General features: G+C 38.2%; 2 protein-coding genes across 5 annotated transcripts in view; one reads left to right on the top strand and one right to left on the bottom strand.

The window, feature by feature from the left end:
* DLG2 (discs large MAGUK scaffold protein 2) overlaps window positions 1-12,233 on the bottom strand; it is a 1,618,243-nt gene extending 1,606,010 nt beyond the window's left edge. Inside the window, exon 1 of one of the 2 annotated variants that reach the window (XM_081155084.1) lies at window positions 11,009-12,233. In XM_081155084.1, coding sequence (XP_081011210.1) covers window positions 11,009-11,027 — 19 coding nt within the window. In that variant the 5' untranslated portion in view covers window positions 11,028-12,233. The remainder of the gene's footprint in view (window positions 1-11,008) is intronic. The other variant, XM_081155073.1, reaches the window with a different exon arrangement.
* A 699-nt stretch (window positions 12,234-12,932) lies between these two features.
* Window positions 12,933-21,390, top strand: TMEM126B (transmembrane protein 126B). 3 transcript variants are annotated; one of them, XM_081154762.1, is made up of 5 exons: window positions 12,933-13,104; window positions 15,807-15,925; window positions 17,646-17,839; window positions 18,886-18,997; window positions 19,247-21,390. In XM_081154762.1, exons 1-5 carry the CDS (start codon window positions 13,024-13,026, stop codon window positions 19,428-19,430), a joined length of 690 nt encoding a protein of 229 aa, XP_081010888.1. In that variant the 5' UTR covers window positions 12,933-13,023; the 3' UTR covers window positions 19,431-21,390. The 3 variants fall into 3 exon arrangements, with proteins under 3 accessions (XP_081010888.1, XP_081010890.1, XP_081010889.1); XM_081154764.1 differs by lacking the exon at window positions 12,933-13,104 and adding an exon at window positions 13,734-13,754; XM_081154763.1 differs by lacking the exon at window positions 12,933-13,104 and adding an exon at window positions 14,314-14,473.
* The last annotated feature ends 3,422 nt before the right edge of the window (window positions 21,391-24,812 follow it).

Below are 24,812 nucleotides of genomic sequence, written 5' to 3'. Positions count from 1 at the left end.
AACATGATTTTAAAAGTCTATCTTATGGTCTTAGAAAAATATTAAGCTTACATTAAACGATTCTATAGTTGCATTCCTAATTTCATGACATGAAAGAATTTTTTTTTATTGATTTCAGAGAGAGGGAGGGTGAGAGAGAGATAGAAACATCAATGATAAGAGAGAATCATTGATCGCCTGCCTCCTGCACGCCCCCTACTGGGAACCGAAGTGTGACCTCCTGCTTTATGGGGTGACGCTCAACCACTGAGCAACACCGGCCAGGCATGACACAAAATAATTTAATAAAATAATCATAAATTGAGAATTACACTCAACTCCTAATTTTAAGAACCCACTTGTATTTCTATATTCCTGTCTTACAAGAGTCCGTAACCATGAAACAACACAAAAGTCCTGAATGCAATGCTGGCCAGTTGTTCACACAGCAGGTATGATCCTCTCTTGTCAGAAAAATTATTTAAAATTGATGACTTCCTACAAAATAATGCCCAAATTCCTTAACTCAACTTCCAACGTCTCCCTCCCATGACCTTTATACAACCTATATTTTCAGCCATATTTCCCACTATACATTCTCCTTTATACACACACACAGTGTCCAAGTCACATTGGATTTCTCTCTCCCTCTCTCTCTCTCTTTCTCTACCTCCCTCCCTCCTTCCTTCCTTTTTCTTACCTTGGTACTTTTCTTTGTTCCTACTGCTCCCTGTATTGGAATATGCTCCCCCAATTCCATTATCTCTCCCTAGAATCTATATATGATATTGGAAGTGGTTTGTTGTCAGCTAGATCTGGCTTTTAAATTCTACTTACTAGCTGTGTGTGACCTTTAACAAGTTACTTAACCTCTCTGAACTTCAGTTTCCTCACAGGTAGCAGGATCAAATGACACAATACTTAGTACAATGTCTAGTATATAGAAATCAATCAACAAATCTACTGAAAACCTCCCTTTCCTTAATTTACACCTAACTCGAATGCTCTCTTCCATAAAGCTATCTCTGACAGTTAAGATTAGTCACTCTCACACAAAAACTATAGGCATTCTTTTTTAAAAAAATATATGTTTATTGATTTCAGAGAGAGGAAAGGAGAGAGAGAGAGAGATAGAAACATCAATGATGAGAGAGTCACTGATCAGCTGCCTCCTGCATGCCCCCGACTGGGGATCAAGCCCGCAACCAGGGCATGTGCCCTGACCAGTATTCTCAAGACTCCCAAATTTATATCTATATCACTCAGACCTTTCCCCTGAATTACAGACTCATGTCTAACTGTACAGTCAACATTTCCACTTTGATGTCTAATAAGCATCTCAAACTGACTTGTCAAAACTGAACTTAAGGTCTGAGTCACCATCCCCAACCTACTTCTCCGGCAATGCTCTCCATCCCTGATCTTTTCAGTTGTTCAAGCCGATATCCCTGGAGTCATCATTCGTTCTTCTTTTCTAATTCTCTACACCTAATCCATCAGTAAGTGTTGTTGGCTCTGACATCAAATTACATACAGAATCCAATTACTTCTCACCATCTCTGATGCTACCTCCCTGGTCCAGGTCACCATCGTCTGTCTCCTGCGTTACTGCAGTCACCTCCTACTAATCTACACGCTGTCACCTTTGCCCTCCTACAGTCATTTCTAAACACAGCAGCCAGAAGGTCATAGGTCAGATAACGTCGCTCCTCAACTTAAACCCTCCAGTGACTCCCCATCTCACTCAGCAAAAGCCCACCTCTCTGATTTCAGCTCTTACACCTCTCCTCTTGCTCAGTCTACTCCAACCACAGTGGTCTCTGCTCTTTCTCAACTTACCAAGAACTCTTCCACCTGAGGGATACTCTTGCTATTCTACCTGACCAGTCTTTCCTCAAATATCCACAAAGCTTGCTCCTTGACTTCTTTCATATCGCGGCTCCTATGTCACCTTATCAATAAGGCCTTCCCCAATACTCCTATATGATATAGCAAACCTCAAGCTTACTCCCTTGAAAGAAGGGAACATTTTGATAGGCAGTAATAAATGGAAAACATTGTGTAATTAGTTCTTTTTTTTACCTAAGAAGGTTAGAAATATAAAAATGAATGTGGATTCACAGGGATCCCTCTTCAACTTTAAAATAAGAAATATTAACAAAAGATGGTGGTATAAACACATGCTAATACATTTGTATAGAACTTTAGTATTTTTATGCTTTCATACTTTACCTGATAATATTTATAACAACTCTTTGAATCAAGAATATTTAAATCCTCATTTTCTCAATAATTAAACAATCAACAGTTTCCCTAAATGACAGTGGTTTACTGACCTCACTTTCTAACCCATTCCTAACCATTAATGTAAGTAATCAACAACAATTATACTATACCTCCCCCAGTACTTATATGTGTCTTTGGACTCTAATTATCTGATTATCTCTAGTGCCTCAAGCTTTAGTCGTTTTTTATTTCTTCATTTGTTAGTTTTTGAAATTTTACTAAATACCAGGAATATTTTTCTTTTCTTACAATTGTAATTTTTAAGCTTTTTTTTTTTTTTCACTTCTGTGGCATTTTTGCAGGTATTTACATATTTTGATATTTTATTCTTGTGAGCAGCAATTCTCAAAAATGTAACAGCATTCCCATAATCAAATCCGCAAATATAATTTGCAAGGTAAGGGGACGTTCACTAATTCATTCAGCACATATTGAGTAACTACTCAAGGAAGACACTGTATTGATTCAAAGCAATTCAATAGCCTCTAAACCAACAGAGTATATTATGCCTCTAATCTTTGTATGAGAAAAATCTGATACATAAAACAAAATGCTAGATTATTAAAAAAAAAAAAAAAGCTCAAATATGGTCAAGTCTCTCTTAGAGCTGGAATTGTGGGTGCCCTTTATCACCACCTGAGGTCAATTTCATTGTGCTCTTTACCTCTCTCTATTTAAGTTCTTGTTACCGATTAATAAAAGCTTGAGCTTCTGGGTAATCTAAAACTAGACAGCTATGCAAAAACAATAAATTAAGCAAAAAATATAGAGAGATATACAAGATGACAAGGATCCTGTTGTACAAGTCAAACATCCCTAGCCAGATGTTGCCAGTTGGCAAGTTGTAGAAAGTGGAAAGTTCAATAATTATCCAAGTAAGTCAAGACTAAAATTTTAATTGATGCTCAAATAAGCAGGTATAAGTGCAGAATTTTTCAACTGAATTGCCAATATAACGGCCTCAGTTCTCCTATTTTCTTTATTAAAGGAAATCTATCTTCACATGACTCCTGAGTCTACTGAAAGAAACTAAATTTGGATTACCTGAACGCAGGCACAGGGGGAAGTGGGAGGGGGGATCACTTTTTAAGATAAATTTTTTTGCATGACATATGCAACCCAAAGGATATAATGAATGTTACATAATTAAAATCGTAGGTAATCATGTGTCTGTTAATTAAGGTGTAACTCTTTTTGGTTTAAAAATAGAATTGCCAAAAGTTATAAATAATTTGGGACAGGTAATTTAAATTTGAGACAGCTAATGGCAATAGTGCTAACAAATGAACTTTTAGAAAGGAAATGACACAAAATTATTTACTACAACTAAAACAGAGAGACTTATAGAATATATATTAGGAAGACTAAGAGCAAAGCATAGTAGAGGAAAGGATGAACTTAATACACAAATCTTGGAAAGCAAAGCATTTAGAATAATGAAATTCTTTACGAAACTTAACTTACTAGGAAAAGATCACAGTGTTTCTTTTTTCTGTAATTGTCCTTAGCAATTATACTTTACCCCCCTCACAGCCCCCACACCAAAATTTATATTACTACCTTTCAGATAAGCCATATTTTCAGATTTTCCATAGAAATGGGAAAAGTGCAAGGTTAAGTGGGAATAAATAGAAAGAAAGAAGATAGCACATTACATCTCCAACTGAAAACTGAAATATACATTACTCTAGTTGTAACAAACTAGAAAATGAAAATGAAATAAAAAACAGATAAAACTTTTTTTAATTGTGGAATTTAAATTGTGGAAAAATGTCTGGCCAGACTTAAAGCATATCTACAGACTGCAATCACTTTGTAAATATTGGATGGTTTACAAATAACTTTAGTATATGGAAAGAGAAAATATGCTCAGAGGAAATGTCATCATAATCTATTTTTAAAAAGCACAGGATCTGTAAGCAGATGTGCCCTTGCCATATCTGCACAGGCTTGTATGACTCTGAACCACAACTAACCTTCTTCTTGAACAAGTTTTTTAAAAGTGTTCTGATAATAAGGAGTTGTGTAGCCCTTTCCTATTTACAAAACAATTTTACGTGGACTCAGTGTTTTTATTTGTCACAATAATCTCAAGAGGTGACTCTTATTAGGATGGTCACTGGATTTGAAGCTCAATCTGTTGATTTTCTTCAGGTGACAAAGGCAGCTGACAGAGACTGGATTCCTCCACTGCACCATGACTCCCTTCGCCTGTTCAAAGAACACCACAGCCTTACAGCGAAAGGAGCACTGGATGAGCTTCTGATCCTATCTACCGCTAGCTAACTTCGCAAGACTAAAGTTCATACATATTATATTATTTGAAGTGGAAAAAGCACAATATATATTGTGAGAGAAGAAAGTATTAAACCCTTTCAGAAAAGGAAACCGAAGTTCAGAAGGACTACACGATTTTCACAAGGTCACCTGGTGGCATCACCATAAGAAGGCATGTGAACTTGATGTACACGTAGGAGACTGGCACTTTGAGATAATAATGTTTTTCTCTCCCTAAATTTTCCCATTTCCTTTCTTCTTATTCAAGCTAGTAGCTGGCTTTGTACTTTGTTGCCTCAGAGAGGTATGTGCTAGGACAGAAAAGAAAAGGATTTTAAAGTTATTCTACTTCTGCTTTTCTAAAACCTAAGCCCTCAGATTAAAAACAAAGTTTGTTACAGAAATAAAAGAGAGATTCTCAGGTACATTCAGAGGGAGAGACAACATCCCCAGTCTAGACAAAGATTTTTTCAGCTGAAGGAAACAGAGAGAAGTCTTTGGATCCCAAGGGAGCAAAGATCTATGCTCTGCTTCTTGGCACCACTGTCTGGAAGGCAGGAAGACCCCAGAGAAGGATGGCATCATGAGGCACCTAAGTAAACAGAAACAAGTTCTGGGGGAAAATCCATGTCTTAGAAATAGCAAATCACTGCCAGACCAGAAAGAACTACTGTATATAGATACAACTCATATCTCAGAGGTAAGCTATTATATACAGACCAAAGTAAGCTATTATCAATGACCAGAGTTCCAAGAGGAACTCTACCATAACCCTAGGGAAGCAGGGAAAACCTTAATATAGAATGGAGGTATTTTGTCTACCACTCAGTGCCTAAGGGTCAGAAATAAAGTTGAACTATGGAAAATGAATGGATATTTCTTACATACCTAAATTTATAGACTGAGAATCCATCTCAATGATTACATGATCTTGTCTCTTCTAAAAGGTAGATCTTCTGACCACTGGTCTAGGTTTTTTTCCGCATTATCACTGATGATGACACTGCTGATGATGTTGATGATGATGATAGAGGTCATGGTGATATAGTTCAAGGCCAAGAAAATAAATAATGATCTGAAACAGTATCTTACCACTCCAAACATTGTTTGGTAACCTTCTACGTGCCTTCTGTGTCTCACCTTAAATGTCATATCTCCCAGAAAGAATCCCCTGACTCCCCTAGATGTGGCTGGGTGCTTCTCCTCTGTTTCCAACACACAGTGTGTTAACCTCAACCACAAAACATTGAAATTGCCTGTTTCCGCATCTTTCTAATAAATTTTAGGTATCATAAAGTCAGAGACTAAATATCATTTCCCATTGCAAAGCATGTTCCTAGCACAGTGCCTGGTGCATAGCAGGCACTTGATAAATCTTTGTTGAGTGGATAAATGATTGAATAAATAAATGGAAGTAAAGCCATTGCCTTAAATACATACACAATTTTACCTTTTAAAAAATGTACAGTCTATTACCTATAAGGAATTTTAAATAGAACAGAACTTAACAGGTTTATTCCACATCTTAGCACACTTTCAATGATAAAAATATCAGAGTTCTCCAAAATAATAGGCAACCTACAGAGTTAGGGCCTCAGTGACTAGCAAGAAGGTGTCATCAGAAGTAACAGGCCACATAATCTTACACATAATCTTTGAAAGCTTTAGCATAGTAATTCATTTTCACAGGATTTTCTACTTTATAACATCATTCCTCTTGGTCTTAATTTTTTTTTTTTTAATGGGGTCAGGAGAATTGTTTCATAATGGAGGTGATTTGGCCATAATTCTTGAAATAGCTTTGAGAAACTTACTAAAAATTGAACTTATGCAGAAAGCTTACTAGTTGGAATTCAGAATGACTGACTGGACAGAAGAGACTGGGTAAAACTCATGATCCTTTGCTGACAAAGCAACCTACATTAAGGATACAGAGCCCTCGTGCCTTGACTGCTACAATTCCTGAGCAGGAATTATAATAGCTGGGGAACAGGTCCTCTCTGCTAGTAAAAAGGATTTTACACACCTCAGCCTTATACTAAAAAAAATTTATAATCAATGACATGGTTAAACAATTAATATTATGAAACAACAGCATATAAGGAGAGTCTATAATTAAGAAAGATGAGCATTCTTCTAGTTTATTGAATATATTGTTATAGAATGGACGGGTGGATTGGTTGGTTGGTTGATTGGCAAAGGTATGAATGCCTTAATTCAACGTTTTAAAAGTCCAATATTTTGTGTACATCTCACTGACTAGACTCTCCTACCCAAAAAAGTAACCAATAATAGGCCTAAAGGAGAGATCAAATATTCTATCCCATGGAGCAGTTTCTCAAAAACCAAATAGTTCAAATATTTTTTGGTATCAAGTCATTAGCATATCATTAGTTCACTTTCCCAAAATATAACTATAAAATAAATTTAATTAACAGATTATTTTAATGCCATGCCTATTGTTTGCCCCATGACATACTCCTAATCAGTAGTTGAATACAAAAGTATTCCTCTGTTTCTTTCTCCAGATCTCAATCCAAATACTCCTGGATTGATGAGTATTTTCCAACATCAGGAGACTTTCAGCTTTATGATTTGCAATAACCCTCTCAATCAAGGTCATAATGGCCTTTTTGAGAGACTTTTAAATCTAAAATTTTCTTTAATAAAAATTATCTATTTTACTGTGACTTACAGAAATTGAAAAAGTTTGAAAACAATCTTTTTTCATCCCTCTCTGGAAAGATTCAGTACTCGACTCTTTTATTGGCTGGGGAAGGGGGGGGGGGGGGGCGGGGTTGAAATAAAAGCAGCATCTGGATATAAAACTGGTATAACAAACATGAAAGTTTAAACACACATTTGCAAAAGGTACAGTCAATAAACTCAGGTATATAATTTCCCCTTCAGAGGATCTGGAAAAAAAATTTATTTTAAGAGGTTAAGAAAAGCTAGAGATAGAAAGATAGTACACTCAGATAATGAAAGGCATATATAAATTAGTAAGATACTACCAAAAAAGAAAGTAAGGCACAAAGTGCAGGAAACAGGTAATGAATAAAGAAAACTTTGCATGAGGAAGGAATAAACAGAAGAGTTCTAGGGCTCCCTTCCCCAGGGAGAAGAAGAAAAATAAAAATAAAAATAGAAGTGACACTTCTCTGAAGTATACAGTCAACCAAAAGGAAAGACTGTGAACCCAGGAAACAATCTCACTTTCAAAGATGCCCGTGAGATATATGGCAATATCATCTCTTTGAGTTCTAATTACACATTCTTCGGCCTTCTTTAAAAAGAACAATGTCAAGATATATGAATTATGAAAATGATAGTATTTAACTTTAAGTATGTGGTAAAAATAAGTTTATGAGAGCTCCATTATATCACTGAGAACAGTTGCAAAAAAAGAATTCAAAGGAAATAAAGGGTCAGAGAAATGAAAAATGTCAGGTAGACTTCTTTACCAATTTAAGAGCTCAGAAGACAATAGGACAGTATTTTTAAAACACAGAAAGGAAATGAGCATCAACCTCAAAGTATTAAAAGCATTGTTTTCTCTCACGTATTTAGTAAAAAGAGAGTAAAAAACTGTTCAAAAAAAAGAAATTGCAACGGACTAAAAAATTCTGGTAAAGCATATTTTATCATTAAAACAGCAACTTTCCACTGAAAACACAGATAAGGATACAATTATCATTAACTTTTATTTCTTACATTAATCCACCTTCAACATAGATCAAAGCAATTCAACAAGTCTTGTTGAAACAGCACTTTACCATGATCTTGTATCACATCAGAGAATGCTAAGATGACTGATCTTGGATTGGCCCTGAATTTTCACAGATTAAAATAGGTCAAAGTGTCCTCAAGGTTCAGTTGGGAGAAAATCAAGTTATTACTGTAGAAAAGAGAATCCTAAGTGAAAAGCTAGTCTTGGAGAAAAAAAATCTCTAATGAAGAAATGGAAAAGTTGATAAAACTGAGATCTACAAAAAATGTGCAGAGAGTGGGGTGGTAGAGGTAGGAAGTAATGTCATAAAGCAAGAAAGCAGTGACCACAGGGGTTTGAGGTACAGCAGTCTGAGCCGATCTCAGAGCAGTCAAGAACAGTGCCTAAAAATGGACTGAGATGTCACACCCACTCCCACTGCCCACCGTTTGTATGTCAGCAATCAGAGGATCTCCCCCTACTTTCACAATAACATACAAAATAAACACCAAATGAAAACCTGTCCTATGAAAATGTCTTATTTTAAGAATATATTCAATAATGAATAAACGCTTGACTCAATGAAAATAGTTATTGTTAAAATTACATTAACCTAGCTCTCCCATCATATCTAATAGATGTAACAATGAAGAAAGAAAAAAGATTCAAGGTGACAGAGGACAGTACTCCCTACAAAATGAATCTAGCTTATACTTTAAAATATTTGTCTTACTCGTATTTTAGAAATTGTACAAAAGTAAGCTTAGCCAATTAAAAATAAAATGCACGTGTCATCATTTGTTTGGCTAGTTGTCTATAAGATTCAAAAATATAACTTAATATTAATAGTTTTAAGAGATTAAAAACAAGATAAATTGTTTTTCTAACTAGGTCACTTCAGAAAGTAAATTAAATAATGCATAGACTTTAGTATAACCCAAATATATAGTTTTTGCTAATTAAAACTTGTTGATTCCTTAAAATTTGATCCATTATGATCAATCCATTGTTAAAAAAGAAGGGGGGGAGAGGAGAGGAAAGAGAAGGAGGGAGAGAGGGAGGAAAGAAAAGAGGGAAAAAGGGGAAAAGGGAAATAAACGTTAAATTATTTCTCATAAAGTATGATTTTCAATAGTTTATCAGCAATATGTGTAACTTCCTTTAAAGGTCGGAATTTTTAAGAGGCTCAGTCCACTGGGTTTAGAAACCTTAAGATCATCCTGCTTAGTTAAGTTACACCTAAAACATCAATTGCCTTTCCTCTTCCTTCCCAGATACTTTTATCCCTTCCTCTCTCTCTCTCCCTCCCTCTCTCCCTCCCTCTCTCTCTCCCTTTCTCTCTCTCTCTTCTCTTTTCTCTCCCATTCACCTCCCTCCATCTCTCACACACACAATGTGTTTAATTCAAGTATTAGTCTAAAATAAGGTAATCCATAAGGGGCAATGCCTTGAGAACAATAAATGGTAGAAAGAATAACTGTAAGTTAAATATGTCAAAAAGCTATAATAACATTTATTGGCTACATTACCAAAACCATTTTTGTTCCAGGTAAGCCAATTGTGTCAGGTCTGGACAGGTGCGGCTCCAAAATCTCATAGACCGTTTACCTCTCTCAGTGACATTATGGGGAAGAGTGGGAGAAGGCAACAATTCCAGTCTGAAAGCCCAGTGTTCAAAAGGGATATTTCTCAGTGTTTCAAAGGTTTTATATACCACTGTCCATCTCCACAGCTGGCTGGAGAAAGCATCACACTGATCACGTTTCCTCAATGCACTTTCCAAATCCACAGGTAGAAGGATTCATCATAGTGCACAGCCAGGTTACGCTTTAACCTTCACACTGAACTTTAGTTTCAGACTGAGCAACTCACATAGCTGGTCAACTTTTGGATCTATGCTAGCCCAGTATAATTATAGTTCAAGCATGTTCATATAAATTTTGGTTCAAAACCGTTGAGAAAACTCTATAGTTGATGTGATCTTCCATACCATGCGGAAAAAAACAAAAACCAACCAAACAAAAAAAAACTGGTGTCACTATGATCCTTAGCAACAAAGATGGAGTAGAGCTATGCTAAAGTGAATCCCCAAGTCTGAGCCATAATAAACTATACTTCAGGAATCCACTGATCTCGATCAATTCCAGGAAGGGGTAAGAGGTGGGGACTCAGGTGTTTGCTTCTTTTGGGGAACTTGCCAATCATGTTATTGGATAAGGCATACATCTGGAAAGCACAACAGTTACCAAAGTTGTGCTTTATCATAAAAGTGAAGATTTACACTAGAGTAAACCCAAACATGAAATCTATTTTTTAATCAAAAGATAAATAATAAATCTATAATTTTGTTCAGTGCAAACAATTTTGCAATCTTTTACAATATCTAATTCACTTGATAAATATTACACCCATGAGGAAGAATTAGACTGCACGCATTTCTTTTTTAAAGATTGTTTAAAAGTGACTTTTAACAAGCTAAAGAAAATCCCAAATCTATACCAAATCCATGCTGATTGTAAATGGTGATTTATATCACCTCATTTATGAAATCATCAGTGTCTGCAATTAAATACTACAGTCCTACTTCATTTCACTTTAGCAAAGTAATATTACTGAATGATGTGCCAGAGAAAAGACATTATTGTAATAAATATTTCCCCAAGCCCAAGCAAAATTTTACTCTCAAACGGAATACAATTTAAATTACAACTACCAGAATCAAGAAACATATATTATATAGGAAGCTTCATAGCCCACCTTTCTTCTTGACTGGCATTCTTGGTCTTTCCACTGCCACAGGATTCAAGATCTCTTTTCAGCTCTCAACTTGATGCAACTGGATTGAAGCCAAGAGCCAGGTAACTGTTGCAAACCGCTTCACCTATTTGGTTTTGAAACCCAGGCTGTCTTCTCTTTCAGATAAAGAAAAAAATAACGTATTTTTTCCACTATTAAACTTTTGACCCTGCCCACAGAGTTTAGAGAAACATAACTTTCGAGTTTTTCGATTTTTAGAAAATATTATATTTTTAAAAAGCTGAGAAAATCATTGTAAGCATAGAAAACGTTATTAAAACTCCTCTTCAGGCAGCAACATTTTTTTTGGAGTTCAATGGCTAACTCGATTAAGGCACACACCAAATTCCCAGAGCTGTTCCATTACTCTCAGTACATGATCAAATCCAAAGATGACCTGGTTGATGATAAAGCTCCTCAATTCTTTAGAGAAAAAAATTAAACACTCCCCCTCCTCTTCCTCCCCCCCTCCCAAAACAGCACTTTTGAAAACCTCTTTGACTCTAGTCTCTAAAAAGGTGGGTGAGTTTCAACAGTTTTCCGGAGCAGAACACAGACTGAAAGGCCCCTTTCTGTTTACTGGACCAGAAGTTCCAGCTCTCACCCCTCAGGAAGGCAGGCTCCAGGCTGCTGGCACTTTCATTTTTTTTCTGCCGTGCTCCCCAAGCCCCTCAGGCTTGATCCTGAGCGCCCCCTCTGATCCTGATGCTCCCATGTATTAACCGAGAGGGCTGAACGGGAGGAGGGCAATGCCCTGGCACCGAGACATTAAAGTGACAGTGCTACTCAGTGGGCACTTGATGCAGGATGAGTTGGCGAAGGCGATTTCTTCCCCCCGGAGTCATTCACGTCGTGCCATTTCTTCGCATCCGAGAGGCTGCCTTGCGAGCGAGGAGAAACACCCAGGCTGCTCCGGAGAAGTGAGACCTCCCCGCAGAGGCGTTTTCGGAGCCGCCGGGGTAGTGTTTGGCATGTGAGCGCCAGCTGTGCCAAGGGGCGGCGATTTCCTAAGCGAGAGAGTTCGGCCGCCGGGCTTCCACGTCCCCCCCGTCTCTCAGCCTCTCTCCGACCTACCCGCCTTCCTTTTGCAGAACAGACCGGAGCTCTCGGCCAGCGCCGGCCGCCCCTGCCCACACCCCGCTCCGGCACCGAAGCGCGCAGAAACGTCCTGCACCCTCCACGCGATGAGGTGTTTCCTCAGGCGGGAGGAACGGCAGCGCTAGAAATTACATAACTCTCCAGTTTGGCTTCTCTAAGACATGGAGGCTGGAGGGTCGGGGCTTGCAGGTCTGGGAGACGCTGCCGGGCGCGCGGCGTGCGCCAAAGGGCGCCAGGCCTCCTGGCTGCGCCCCCCGCCCCGAAACACTGGCTGGCGAGGGGATCTGCTCGGGAAGTGGCGGGGCAAATGTCTCTCCGGTCCCTTTGCAAGCGGAGTGAAAGGATGGAATATGAGGGCACCAGGGACTGGGGAGTGGAGTCAGACGGCCGCGAGGGGAGAAGGCCGGGCGGGGATGCCCTGGTGGCCGGTTAGGGTCTCGGGGGAGGAAGCGCGCGAGGAGCTGGAGCCGTGATACATGGGCCAGGCCAGAGGGGCGAGCTCCCTGGAGAAGTGAGAGGGACGCGCAGCTCGGCCCCAGCTCACAGAGGCGCCCTGGAGAGCAGAGCGCGTAGCTACAGCCCCGGGCTCGCAACGCCCCGAGTTCCCCTCCGGAGGCGAGAGGGAGCCGGGCTGGCAAATAGCCGCGCGAGGGAACGCGGGGCTGGCGGGAGGGGCGGGCCCACGGGCAGCTGGACCTCCTCGCAGCCAATGAGCAGCCGCAATTTCAGGACGCCGCGCCCAATCCCAGCCAGGATGGAGGGCGCGGCGTTTGACTGGGTCGGGGCGGGCAGGGACTGCGGGCGAGAGGCTTGAGCCGGAGGCACCGCCCTCCCGGCGCGCTGGGCCCCGCCCACCTGCTCGTCACGTGGGCCCCAAGATGGCGGCGCTCGGGCGCGAGGTCGGGGCCGACCTGAGAGGTGGAGGTGTGGTGGCGGTGGGCGCCGGGGAAGTGCCCGAGGTAGGCGGAACCCGGGGTGGTTTGGGCCGTGATTTCTGCAGCCTCAGTGTGTTGGCGGACTCTTCTGAAACGGTGCACATACAAGGGATTTGAAAATCTAAAGAGAACAGCTCCCGAGTCCGGGGGCCTCTCAGTCAGTTAAGTCCCCAGATGCGGTGGAAACGCGCGGAGGGAAAGCAGGAGACCGCTTGTGTTATCTCTTGCCTCCTGGCCGCGGCTCTGGCCTCACCCTCAACTTGAAATACTTTCCTACCCCTTTTTCTCCCCACCCCAGCCCCCTCCCCCAAATTCTCCTCTTTCGGATATATATTTTAGTTGATTTTAGAAAGAGAGATAGAGAGAAACATCGATTTGTTCCGCTTATTTGTGCGTCCATCGGTTGCCTTTTGTATGTGCCTGATTGGCGATCGGGACCAGGGCTCAGCATTTGTTCAAATGTCATTTCCTACGGGAAACCCTCCCACACTTCCCCCAGCTAAGTTAAGTTTGTTTCTCTTGTTTTTTGGTTTGTTTTTATGACACGCTTGTTCCGCGTGTAAATCACGTGCCTCGGCCCCGCCCTCGCGCTGGGTGGCGGGTCGCTGGGCTCGACCACATTTGGTGATGCCGGGGCCGCCCAGCGGTGAGTGAATGTGGTGTAATATTTGAAGGTCGGTAAAATAGTGCACAGAATAGCACTGCAGAACCGTAAAATACTTTGCAAACTCTAAACCTTCATAAATTCACGCTTTCCGGTATATTGAGTGGCCATCGACTGATTTTTAGATAAAATGTTGGTATAACCAACGTCTTTACATTTCAGTACTTGTTTAAAAAGTCTGTCAGAACGTGGCCCACCTGTTTCTCTGCTTTAATAACAGTGCCTTCCAAAAACTAGGTAAGCACTCAGATATTTGCTGTCTTGTTTGAGCATTTTAGGATCATAATCCTGGATGTCTGTAGACAAGGTAGGAGGTTGATACAGGTCACTGCCCGAACGTTTTCTTTGTGGGGAATAAGGCACTTCAATGAATTGGATGACAGCAGAACAAATTTATCCAAGGTTCCTGGTTATCGTGTTACTGACATCTGCCTTCTTAGAATATTAGATTATAGAACCTCCCTCAGATACCACTATCCCATTTTTTATTTAGATGTCAGAGAGAGGCAAAAAATTAAGTCTAGTCCCTTAGAAACTGTAATTTGTAATTTTTACCTTGTCCTCTGCAGGTATTCTAAACAAGAAGATAGAACTACTTGGGTCCAGTCTGTAATGCTGCAGGGAAAGAAACTGGCCCATTATTATTGTGTAATACCATCTGAAGGTTCAGAGGAGCCCGTATCTTCAGGATGTTGATACCAGGGATGAATTGGCCTTTCATTAGTTAGGGTTAGTATTGCTACATATCACTTATTCAATAAGTGAATATTACAGTGATGTTCAACATATGTCCATTGACTACCAGCATCAAAAGAATAACTACTAAAATGCATATTTCTAGGCTTCACCCTACTCCTATTGAATCCAGATATCTCAGGAGGGAGCTCAATAGACTGCATTTCAAATGAACTCCCAATGTGATTCTTGTGCACACTAAATGTTGAGACTCACTGATTTATTAAGCACCTTCTGTGCTATGCTTAATCCACTCTAATTCTCTTGCCCAGGAGTCCTGAGATACGAGATTTAGCCTGTGCCCTTGACTAAATTTCATGTTGTTAAAGTGCAGATTGCTATAAATTGTGAAGGGCAATAGATTTTTTAAATCTATTCATTGTCTAATTTGGAATCTCATAATGCTAGTGTGGCAAAAGATTTAACAAATGTTTTTATTAAGAATTTTCACAGAGATCTGAGAGTCTTACCAGAGCACAACATTCAGAAAGGAACTTTTCTGAGAATCTAGGGTTCTTTTTGTTTGTTTTGCCACTGGTTTCTGTTAAGATGCTGCTTGCCAAATCCTCATGGTCCCTTGACATTGACAGCCATGTATTCATACATCACACTTGGGATACAGGAACCTTCTAGCCCTAGAGCCCAGTGCCATGGGTCCTGGCTCACTGGTATACTACACAGCAGTTTCCAGTAAAGGTCCTGCTTTGCCCCAGGTCCTACTAGGGAGGCATTTGTATTATATAATCAGTAGCCATGAGCCACTGTTTCTTCCTAGCCTGGAACAATCTCTCTCTTTATGAAGTTCTCTCTCACTATTCTCCAAGGCAATCCCTGCTCTCTCCTACCCCTCCAGGAAACGCAACATAACCTCCAAAATGAACTCAGGCTTTTATGAGACATAGGATAAAGTTGTCAACAAGTAGCTACTGTTTTCTTCCAGCTCTGAAAAAGCTAGAGCAGGGAGAACTGCAAAGGGCCTGGCTACCTTTGGGGAAAACTATAAGGAAAACAAAAATATTTCAGTAAGTTATCCTTCTACACTAAGTCCTAAGGCAAGCACCCTTTCAAGCCTTATTTTTCTCATTTGCAAAAGCAGAATGATAATTATCCTACCAGTTTTTCAAAATGATTGAATCAAAAAGCCACTGTCTAGCAGATAATAAGAGCTCACTAAATGTTAACTGAATCATTCACATCATTAAAGAAGTATGTGAAAGCAGATGACAATACCTGACACGTTACTTTAAATGTTTTTTAATCTGAATCTGTAGAATTTATAATATTAACATCATTAGCTATTATCGTTCTTGAATTTTGTGTTTTCTAGGACATCAAGATGACAACATACACACATGGTCAATCCAGTCCTTCTCTAGGAGATGCAAAACTCAGACCAATGGTCATCGAAATCATAGAAAAAAAAATTGAGTATCTTAGAAAAGACAAGTAAGAGACACACCCAGGCTGAAAATCAATTAACTTTATTTTTTTTTCAGATCTTCTGTATTGCCATTGTTTCTGAATATCTAACATCCTATTAACTTCATTGGATTGGTTATGAAGAAAGCTTATTTTAAAAAAAGAACTGGAGAAAACACTGACAGATGAAAATAGTGGTTTGTTGGAATATTGGGACTGTGGATAACTGCTTTTGCTTCTTAAAAAAAATCCCAATTGTTATTGAAATGTTATTTGTGCAGTAAACATTTTTAAATTAAAAGTAGTTAGGAGCCGGCTGGCGTGGCTCTGCAGCTGAGCATCAACCTATGATCCAGGAGACTGCAGTTAGGTTCCTGGTCAGGGCACATGCCTGGGTTGCAGGCTCAATCCCCAGTAGCGGGCGTGCAGGAGGCAGCTGATCATGACTCTCTCTCATCATTGATTTTTCTCTCTTTCCCTCTCCCTTCCTCTCTTTGAAATCAATAAAAATGTATATTTTTTTAAAAAGTAATTAGGCCCGGCCAGGCATGGCTCAGTGGTTAGCATCGACCTAGGATCCAGGCGATCCGGGTTCAATTCCCGGTCAGGGCACATGCCTGGGTTGTGGGCTGGATCCCTAGTCGAGGGTGTGCAGGAGGCAGCCAATCAATGACTCTCTCATCATTTATATTTCTCTCTCTCTCTCCTTTCCCCTTCTCTGAAATAAATAAAGATATTTTTTTAAAAAAAAAGTGATTAGGAGAGCCCTGGCCAGGTGCTCAGTTGGTTGGAGCATTGTCCCATACACCAGAAGGTTGTGGGTTTGATTCCTGGTCAGGGCACATACCAAGGATGTGGGTTTGGTACCAGGTCTGGCACAAACAGGAGGTAGTCAATCGATGTTTTCCTCTCTCTCTCCTTTCCTCTCTCTCTAAAATCAATTAAAAAAAAAAAAACAACACACAAAAAACCCACATTACCTTGGGTGAGGATTTAAAAAAAGATTAAAAAATATAATTAGAAGAATACCATTTTGGGGGCTATTTATATTTAATTGGAACAGTTGTAATTAAATTCAGCTTAGAATGATTACCTTAACCACAGTGCTGAGTTCAACAAACAGGAATACAGATTCCATGATGTACATATAGTTTCACATTACCATTTTGACTTTTAGATTATTAGAGCTCAAAAATCAAATCAAAAGCTGTTGACCTTATACCTTACACATTTCTGGATTTAGGTATGAGTCAGACTAAGTAAAACTAGATCTAGCAAATCTCTTTGGATGAAGTTTTGGAAATCCTTGACAAATTACTTTAAATGTATCTGGACTAATTAAGAAATAGTTGTTTTTTAGAAGGCCTAACCGAATGTAAAGAGCTTTTTTTCAAATGATCTTAACCAAGAGCAGTATTCTTGGATTTAGATAGCTCATAAAATTTGGCTGCATTGGAACATATTTATATTTATTTGTGACCAGTTTATTCTCTCTTTAAAAGAGCTCCATTTTAGAACTGCGCTAAATATTCTCAGAAAGAGAATTATATCCTCTGATTAGAATGGAAGTTCCAGGGGGCGTGGGATGTTTTTTTTCTTCTTTATTCCCTGCCCTCTCCTCAACATGTAGAAAATACCTTTCACCTAGTAAGTGCTCAGAAAATATTTGATGCTGAATAAATATGTAATAACAAATAATATATCTATTAGGAAAATATGTTGAACTTAATTCTTGTTTTTCCATTAGGACTTTAAATATATATGGAACAGTGGTCTTTGGAACAGCATCTAGTTTCTCTGGAATGTTGGCAAACTTCATTTTCAGACACTGCTTCAAGGTTAAACACGATGCTGTGAAGACGTATGCATCACTGACTACACTTCCATTTTTGTCTACTGTAGTTGCTTATAAGCTCCTTGTTACAGATGCTTTGTATTCAGGTAAATTTAAGTTCATTAAAGTATAATGTGTTCATATCTAAGTAAAATTACTCATTAACATATACTGTTGCTGCTGCTAATAATAATCCCTCACATTTATGTGTCGCTTTACCACTTAAAAGTACCTTCACATATATTGTCCTATTTCATGCCCACAACAGTCCTCATCAGGCAGGGCAAGTAGTATCATCTTTTTTACAGATAAGCAACAAAAAAAAACATGTTCAAATCTAAAAAGCAGCATAATACACTGAGAAAAAAAGCAGGCGTTGGCATACTACACACAGTTTCAGATCCTACCTCCTACCCCTTGAGTTTTGTGACATTGGGCGAGTTATTTAATCTGAGATTCAGTTGTCTTATCTATGAATTAGGACTAATAGTACTTACCTCACAGGATTGTGAGAATTAGGAGAGTGTATGTTAAATGCCTAACATAGTACCTGGCAGAGTATGGGCTTCTAATGTTATTTCCTGCCTCCTCTCTTTAAGTTTCTCAACTAGTAATTGATGGAAACTCTGACTCCTGTTCATCAGGTCCCTGCTTAAATATCTCTTCCCCAGGGAAACCTCTGATTCCCTCAAGGTTTCTAGATACATTCTCTATTTGTTTTACCTTCAAAGCACTGTGCGCTTAAAATTATTTATTTAAATATCTGTCTAATGTCCTTCTTTCCTGATAGACTAGCCTGAAGGTTAGATATTGGGTCTCTTTTATGCAACACTGTATCCCTAGCACCTAGCACATGCCTGCTACATAGACAATAAAAATATATTAACCTAAAATCCAGATGTCTGGTCTGCTAGTTTAATTTTCTTTATTATAAAGTTGCTTCTGCAGCAACCACATATGTAAGAGATAACTTTCCTTATGTAAAGTATAATAAAAGCACTTTTAAGGCATGCCATAGACGAAATTTCTAATATTCTTTCTACTGTTTCACTGTGGTTGAGGACAGTACAGATAACTACTTTTTGAGGGCACAAGACTTTCTTAATGTTTATCCTGAGTTTTAAAGGGAGACCAATTTACTTTTGTTTTCCAGGTAATATAAGCAAGGAAAATTGTGCTCTGAGAAGTTCACTGGTTGGCATAGTATGTGGTGTTATATATCCAACTGGTTTGGCGTTTTCTAAAAATGGGCGTCTGGCTGTAAAGTAAGTCTGTCTGTTTGTTCTTTCTCTTCTTTTTTTTTTTTAAAAAATATTAGTAAACTCTCCTTATTCTTTAGCTGCCAGTGACACATTTTAATCAAAATATAGTAGTTTGGTATTGCAAATAGCTAACTTTTAACCTTTTTGCTAGCTGCATGGAAGACCTAGAATAGAAATCATCAGTTAAGGAGAAATCAAATTTTTCATAGAATATGCATCCAGGAGAAGTGCTTACCTCTTTTTCCTTTTTAGGTATCATACTGTTCCACTGCCACCAAAAGGAAGGGTTTTACTTCATTGGGTGATGCTTAGTCAAACACAGGTAAAAGGAATGGCGATTCCTCTAATCTTTCAGCTGTTCTTTGGAGTATATAATGGTCTACGACATTATGCAATATTTGAAAGTACACTTGAGAAAACTGTACATGAAGATTAACCAAATAATGAATGGATTTTTTTATGATGAGGACTCAGGTATTGCTGAAAGAATTCAAAGTAACTCCGGCCAATTTCTTTCTGTTCTTTTTGCCTAGTATATAGCAGGTTGTCAGTAAATATGCAGTAACTCAACAAATAAATGTAAGTTTTGTCTTTCTTCCTCATTGTATGTGGAAATGGGTTTGAGGCCTCAAGTTCTGACCTATACATTTATATATTCAGTCATTCATCAAACATTTAGTGAGTACCTGCTGCATCTCAGGCACTAGAACTCACAATTAGAAGAGAAATTAAAAATGTCAACACATAGCATGAGAGAGTTTGAGAGATATACACATAATTCTGTGGGCACATTGAAGATGTGGCTATTAATTACTTGTGGCTATTAACTATTTGTGAGCAGAAGGGAAAGCTATAGGGAAAAAGAAACATTTGACCTAAGTTTTTAAGAAGTTGAAAGTTCATAAGAAAGCAAAATATAGAAATAGCATACAGCCCATTCCTCTACCCTAAACTCTGATTCAGTATACTTACTAGCTTCTTATCATTAACAAATTATTTTCATTGTGCTGTTTAAAGAACATATATTGAGTGCCTGTTTGCTATGCATTCATATAGGTACCAGGGGTACAAAGATTCAGTCCCTGCCCTCAATAAGCTTAAAATCTAAAGATAGACAACACAGTATGCTTCTTTAAGTCTGCTAGAGTATTCCTGAGCTACACATTTATCTTAATTCAGGAATGAACACTGATGAAAAGAGTAAGACACAGACTGGAACCCCACCCACAGCCCACTTTCCTTGTCTTAACCATACTCATACTGAGATTAAAAATTTGATCATCTGAGGACCCAAGCAACCCAAAGCAGAAATGGAAGTCTTAATAAGGCGCTTATAGCATTATATATAACAAACTGAAATACATGTATTCTTTTGTAATGAAAAAAAAAAGACCAGTTACCCATCTAGTTTTGTATCAATAATACATGATACTTGAAACTCTAAGGAAAGGGCAAGTGATTGGGGGGGGGGGGGGGAGGCAAAGCAAGGGGCAGGGGGAATCAAGTCAAATAGATAATTAGATCAGTGGTGTTCTTAACTCTTAAAAAATTAGTATATGAATACTTTCTCATTCTGAGATATTCAAATGATCCAGAAGTATATATACAGGGTCGAGCAAAAGTAGGTTTACAGTTGTGAGTATACGAAACACAGAGAATACTTGTATTATTATTTATTAATTATTGCATTATTTTCCATATGAACAACTGTAAGCCTACTTTTGCCCCACCCTGTATATACGTTTGCTATATAGAACAAGACTTGGAAAGTCTTCCTGCTCTCCCACTCCATCCTATTTCTACTCTATTCTCCACTATCAAGTTAGCATGCCTCTTTACTTGCAGTATTCTTTTTGTAACACATATTTTAAAATAAATTTTATTATCCATACATATTTTTCACTTAACTATATGTCTTGGAGCTCTTTCCAACTCATTACATATTGGTCCAACACATTCTTTTTAGTGGTAGTACATTCTTGATTCTAGTATTCACATAGGTGATCCTTCCCATACCCTGGTCTCTCTACCCTACCTAACTTATTCTCATGGTCACACTTTAGACCCGTCTCTCTGATATGATAGTCAGTAGCTACTATTCAGCATTTGCAATGTGAATAATCTAGATTGAAATGTGTTAAAAGTGTAAAATACACATAAAGATTTACTCTGTAAAAGAAAAAGTAAAATGTCTCATGGATAATCTATTGATTACATGTTGAAAGGTTACTCTTAGTTATATTGGGTTAAATAAAATGCATTAAAGTTAATTTTATTTGCTTTTTTTAATGTGTCTACTAGGAAATTTAAAATTACATACATAACTCACATTATATTTTTATTTGTACTATGTTGCTCTAGACCTTGTCATTATCAATAAATTCAAATTCTCCACATTCTCAATTTTAAAGTCCAGTTTTCTTATCACTATCTCCTATCCTTCAAGATCTTTTCATTCTCATACCACAACTCCAGCATTACTTCAGCCTCACCAGAATCTATAATCCATCGATCCCATTACCTTTTCACTGTCCCTCACTCCCCTCACACCCCTACTGCCCTTTTCCAGCTTCAGCCACATCAATCTTTTAAAGTTTCCCAATCTCGAGGCAAAAAGAAAAAAACAAAAATGAGTCTAGCTAAAGTTGATTTTTAAATAAAGATATTGGCCTCTTGTTTTCTTTTGTGAATTTTCTGTTCATGTCTTGACCATTTGAATGTAGAAGCTCTATAAACAAAATCAAGGACAGCACCACATGATTATCTCAATCAAGGCAGAAAAAGTCAACACTGTTTTATGATAATAGATACTCAGCAAACTAGGAATAGAAGGAAACTACCCCAGCAGAATATAAGCCTCATATGAAAAGCCCATAGCTGATATTCTCAGTGGTGGAAGATTGAAAGCTTATCCTCTAAGATGAAGAACAAAGCAAGAATGACCACTCTTGCCAATACTATTCTACACAGTACTGAAATTCTAGCAAAAGTAATTAGAGAAGAAAAATAAATTGGAAAAAAAGTAAAATGATCTCTGTTCACAAATTACATGATCTTATATATAGAAAAACAAAAAAATTCCAGAAAACACTGTTACGCCTAAAAACAATTTCATCTAAGTTGCAGAATACAAAATCAGCACACAAAAATTCATTGTTTCACTACACAAACAACAATCCCATTTACTGCAGTATTAAAAAAGATAAAACTTAGGAATAAACTTAACCTATGAGGTAAAAAAAAAAAAAAAGCTTGTATACTCAAAACTACAAAACATTGCTTAAAATATCAATGAAGATAGATGTAAATGGAAAGACACCCCATGCTTGTGGACTGTAAGACTCAACATCATTAAAATGTCCATGTGACCCCAAACAATCCACAGATTCAATGCAATCTCTATCAAAATTCCATTGGAATTTTGAAAAGCAATGGAATAGAAAAGCAATCCTAAAATTCATATGAAATTTCAAGGGACCCTGACTAGACAAAACATTCTTGAAAAAGAACAAAGATGGAAGCCTAATACTTCATGATTCAGAACATACTACAAAGCAACAGTAAGATGATGTGGTACTGGCATAAAGCTAGATATATTAACCAATGAAACAATAGACAGTCCATAAATAAATCCTTGCATATATGGCCAAATGATTTTTGACAGGGTGCCAAAACACATGGTGTTTGAAAAACTGGATATACACATGCAAAATAAAGTTGGACCTTTTCCATACTCAATATATAAAAAGTAACTCAAAATGGATTAAAGACCTAAATGTAAGGCCAAAAACTACAAATCTAGAAGACACAGGGGAAAAACTCAGGACACTGAATTTGAGGGTGATTTCTTTCCTATGACACCAAAACATAAACAAAAATCAAAATTAGACAAATGGGAGTACATCAAAATTAAAAAGTTGTCCAAGTCAACATAACAGAATGGAAAGGCAGCCTAAGGAGTGGGAGAATAACCCCTTATATATCTGATAAGAGGTTAATATCCAGAATATAACTCAATGACAAATAACAATCCAATTAAAATATGGGCAAATGACTTAAATAGACATTTCTCTAAAGAATATATAAAAGCCATGGCCAGTGTTGCTCAGTGGTTAGAGTGTCAGCCCAGGCACCTAAGGGTCTCGGGTTTGATTCCCGGTCAAGGGCACGTACCTGGGTTGCAGGTTGATCTGCCCTGGTTGGTCAGGGCTCATGCAGGAGACAACCAATCGACATGTCTCTCCCACATAGATGTTTCTCTCTCTCCCTCCCTCCCCCTAACTTCCTCCCTTCTACTCTCTCTAAAAATCAATGGAGAGAATATCTTCAGGTGAGGATTAACAAAAAAAAAAATATATACAAATGGTCAATAAGCACATAAAAAGATGCCCAACATCACTAATTGTTAGGGACATGCAAATCAAGACCACTCTTGAGATATTTCTTCATATCCATCAGGATGGCCACTATGAAAAGAACAGAAAATAACAAGTGCTGGCAAGAATGTGATGTTGGAACCCTTGTTCACTGTTGGTACATATATAAAATGGTGCAGCCATTATGGAAAATAGTATGGAGGTTCCTAAAAAAATTAAAATATAAATACCACATAGTCTGGCAATCTCACTTTTGGGTATATATCCAATATAATTCAAAGCAGGGTCTTGAAGAGATTTACACACCCGTGTTCATTGCAGTATTATTCACAATAGCCAAGTGGTAGAAGTATCCCAAATGTCCATCAATAGATGAATGGATTAAAAATGTGTGATATATACATGTACATACATTGGAATACTATGCAGCCTTAAAAAAGAGGGAAATTCTGTCATGTGACAAAATGGATGAACCTCAAGAACAGTATGCTTAATAAAATAAGCTAGTAACAAAAGCACTAATAATGTATGATTCTAGTCATATGGAGTATCTAAAATAGTCAAACTCATGTAAGCAGAAAATAGAAAGGTGGTTACCAAAGGCTAGGGAGAGTGGAGAGGAGTAATTAGTGTTTAGTGGGTATACAGTTTCAGTGTTGCAAGATGAAAAAGTTCTAGAGATCTGTTGCAAAACAATGTGAATATATGTAACACTACGTAACTACATACTGTACTTTAAAATAGTTAACATGGTAAACTTAATGTTATGTGGTTTGCCACAGTTTTAAAAACTAAAGCAAATACCTTTTTGACATGCAAAATATAAAAGAATTAACCACCAGAAGATTTGCTTTCTAAGAAATGTTAAAGAAAGCCCGGCGGGGCATGGCTCAGTGGTTGAGTGTCGACCTAGGATCCAGGAGATTGGGGTTCGATTCCCGGTCAGGGCACATGCCCAGGTTGCGAGGTCGATCCCCAGTTGGGGGCGTGCAGGAGGCAGCCGATCAATGACTCTCATCATTGATGTCTCTATGTCTCTCTCCCTCTCCCTTCCTCTCTGAAATCAATAAAGATATATTAAAAAAAAAAAAAAAAAGGTTAAAGAGTATTTCAGGTGGAAGGAAAAAGATACCAGATAGAACATGGATCTATAAAAAAATAAAGAGCACTGCAGATGGCAAATGTATAAAGTTTTCCAATCGAAGCTCATGCTGACTTTCAACCTTGAAATCTAACAAGCTGTTTTTATTTTCTGTTTCACTCACCAGAGAATATTTGATATCAGATAAATCCTTCTTAGCCATGGAGTTTTGGGGGCTCTTCTCACCCTGCCCACCTCACCTTAATCTGGAATATCACTTTCTCCTCTGATAAAGCTCAATTACTTTGAAAGCAACCTTGGTAGGCACTTTTATTGGATGCTCACATATTTACAAAGTAAT

Source organism: Miniopterus schreibersii (assembly GCF_964146895.1).
Source record: "Miniopterus schreibersii genome assembly, chromosome: 12".
NCBI lineage: Eukaryota > Metazoa > Chordata > Mammalia > Chiroptera > Miniopteridae > Miniopterus > Miniopterus schreibersii.
This window is presented reverse-complemented; position numbering and strand designations above follow the sequence as displayed.

Coding starts and splice junctions, on each gene's coding strand:
- TMEM126B (XM_081154762.1), top strand. CDS start 13,024: ATGGCGGCGCTCGGGCGCGAGGTCGGGGCCGACCTGAGAGGTGGAGGT. Junction 13,105..15,806: donor GCGCCGGGGAAGTGCCCGAG/GTAGGCGGAACC, acceptor TGTGTTTTCTAG/GACATCAAGATGACAACATA. Junction 17,840..18,885: donor TACAGATGCTTTGTATTCAG/GTAAATTTAAGT, acceptor TTTGTTTTCCAG/GTAATATAAGCAAGGAAAAT.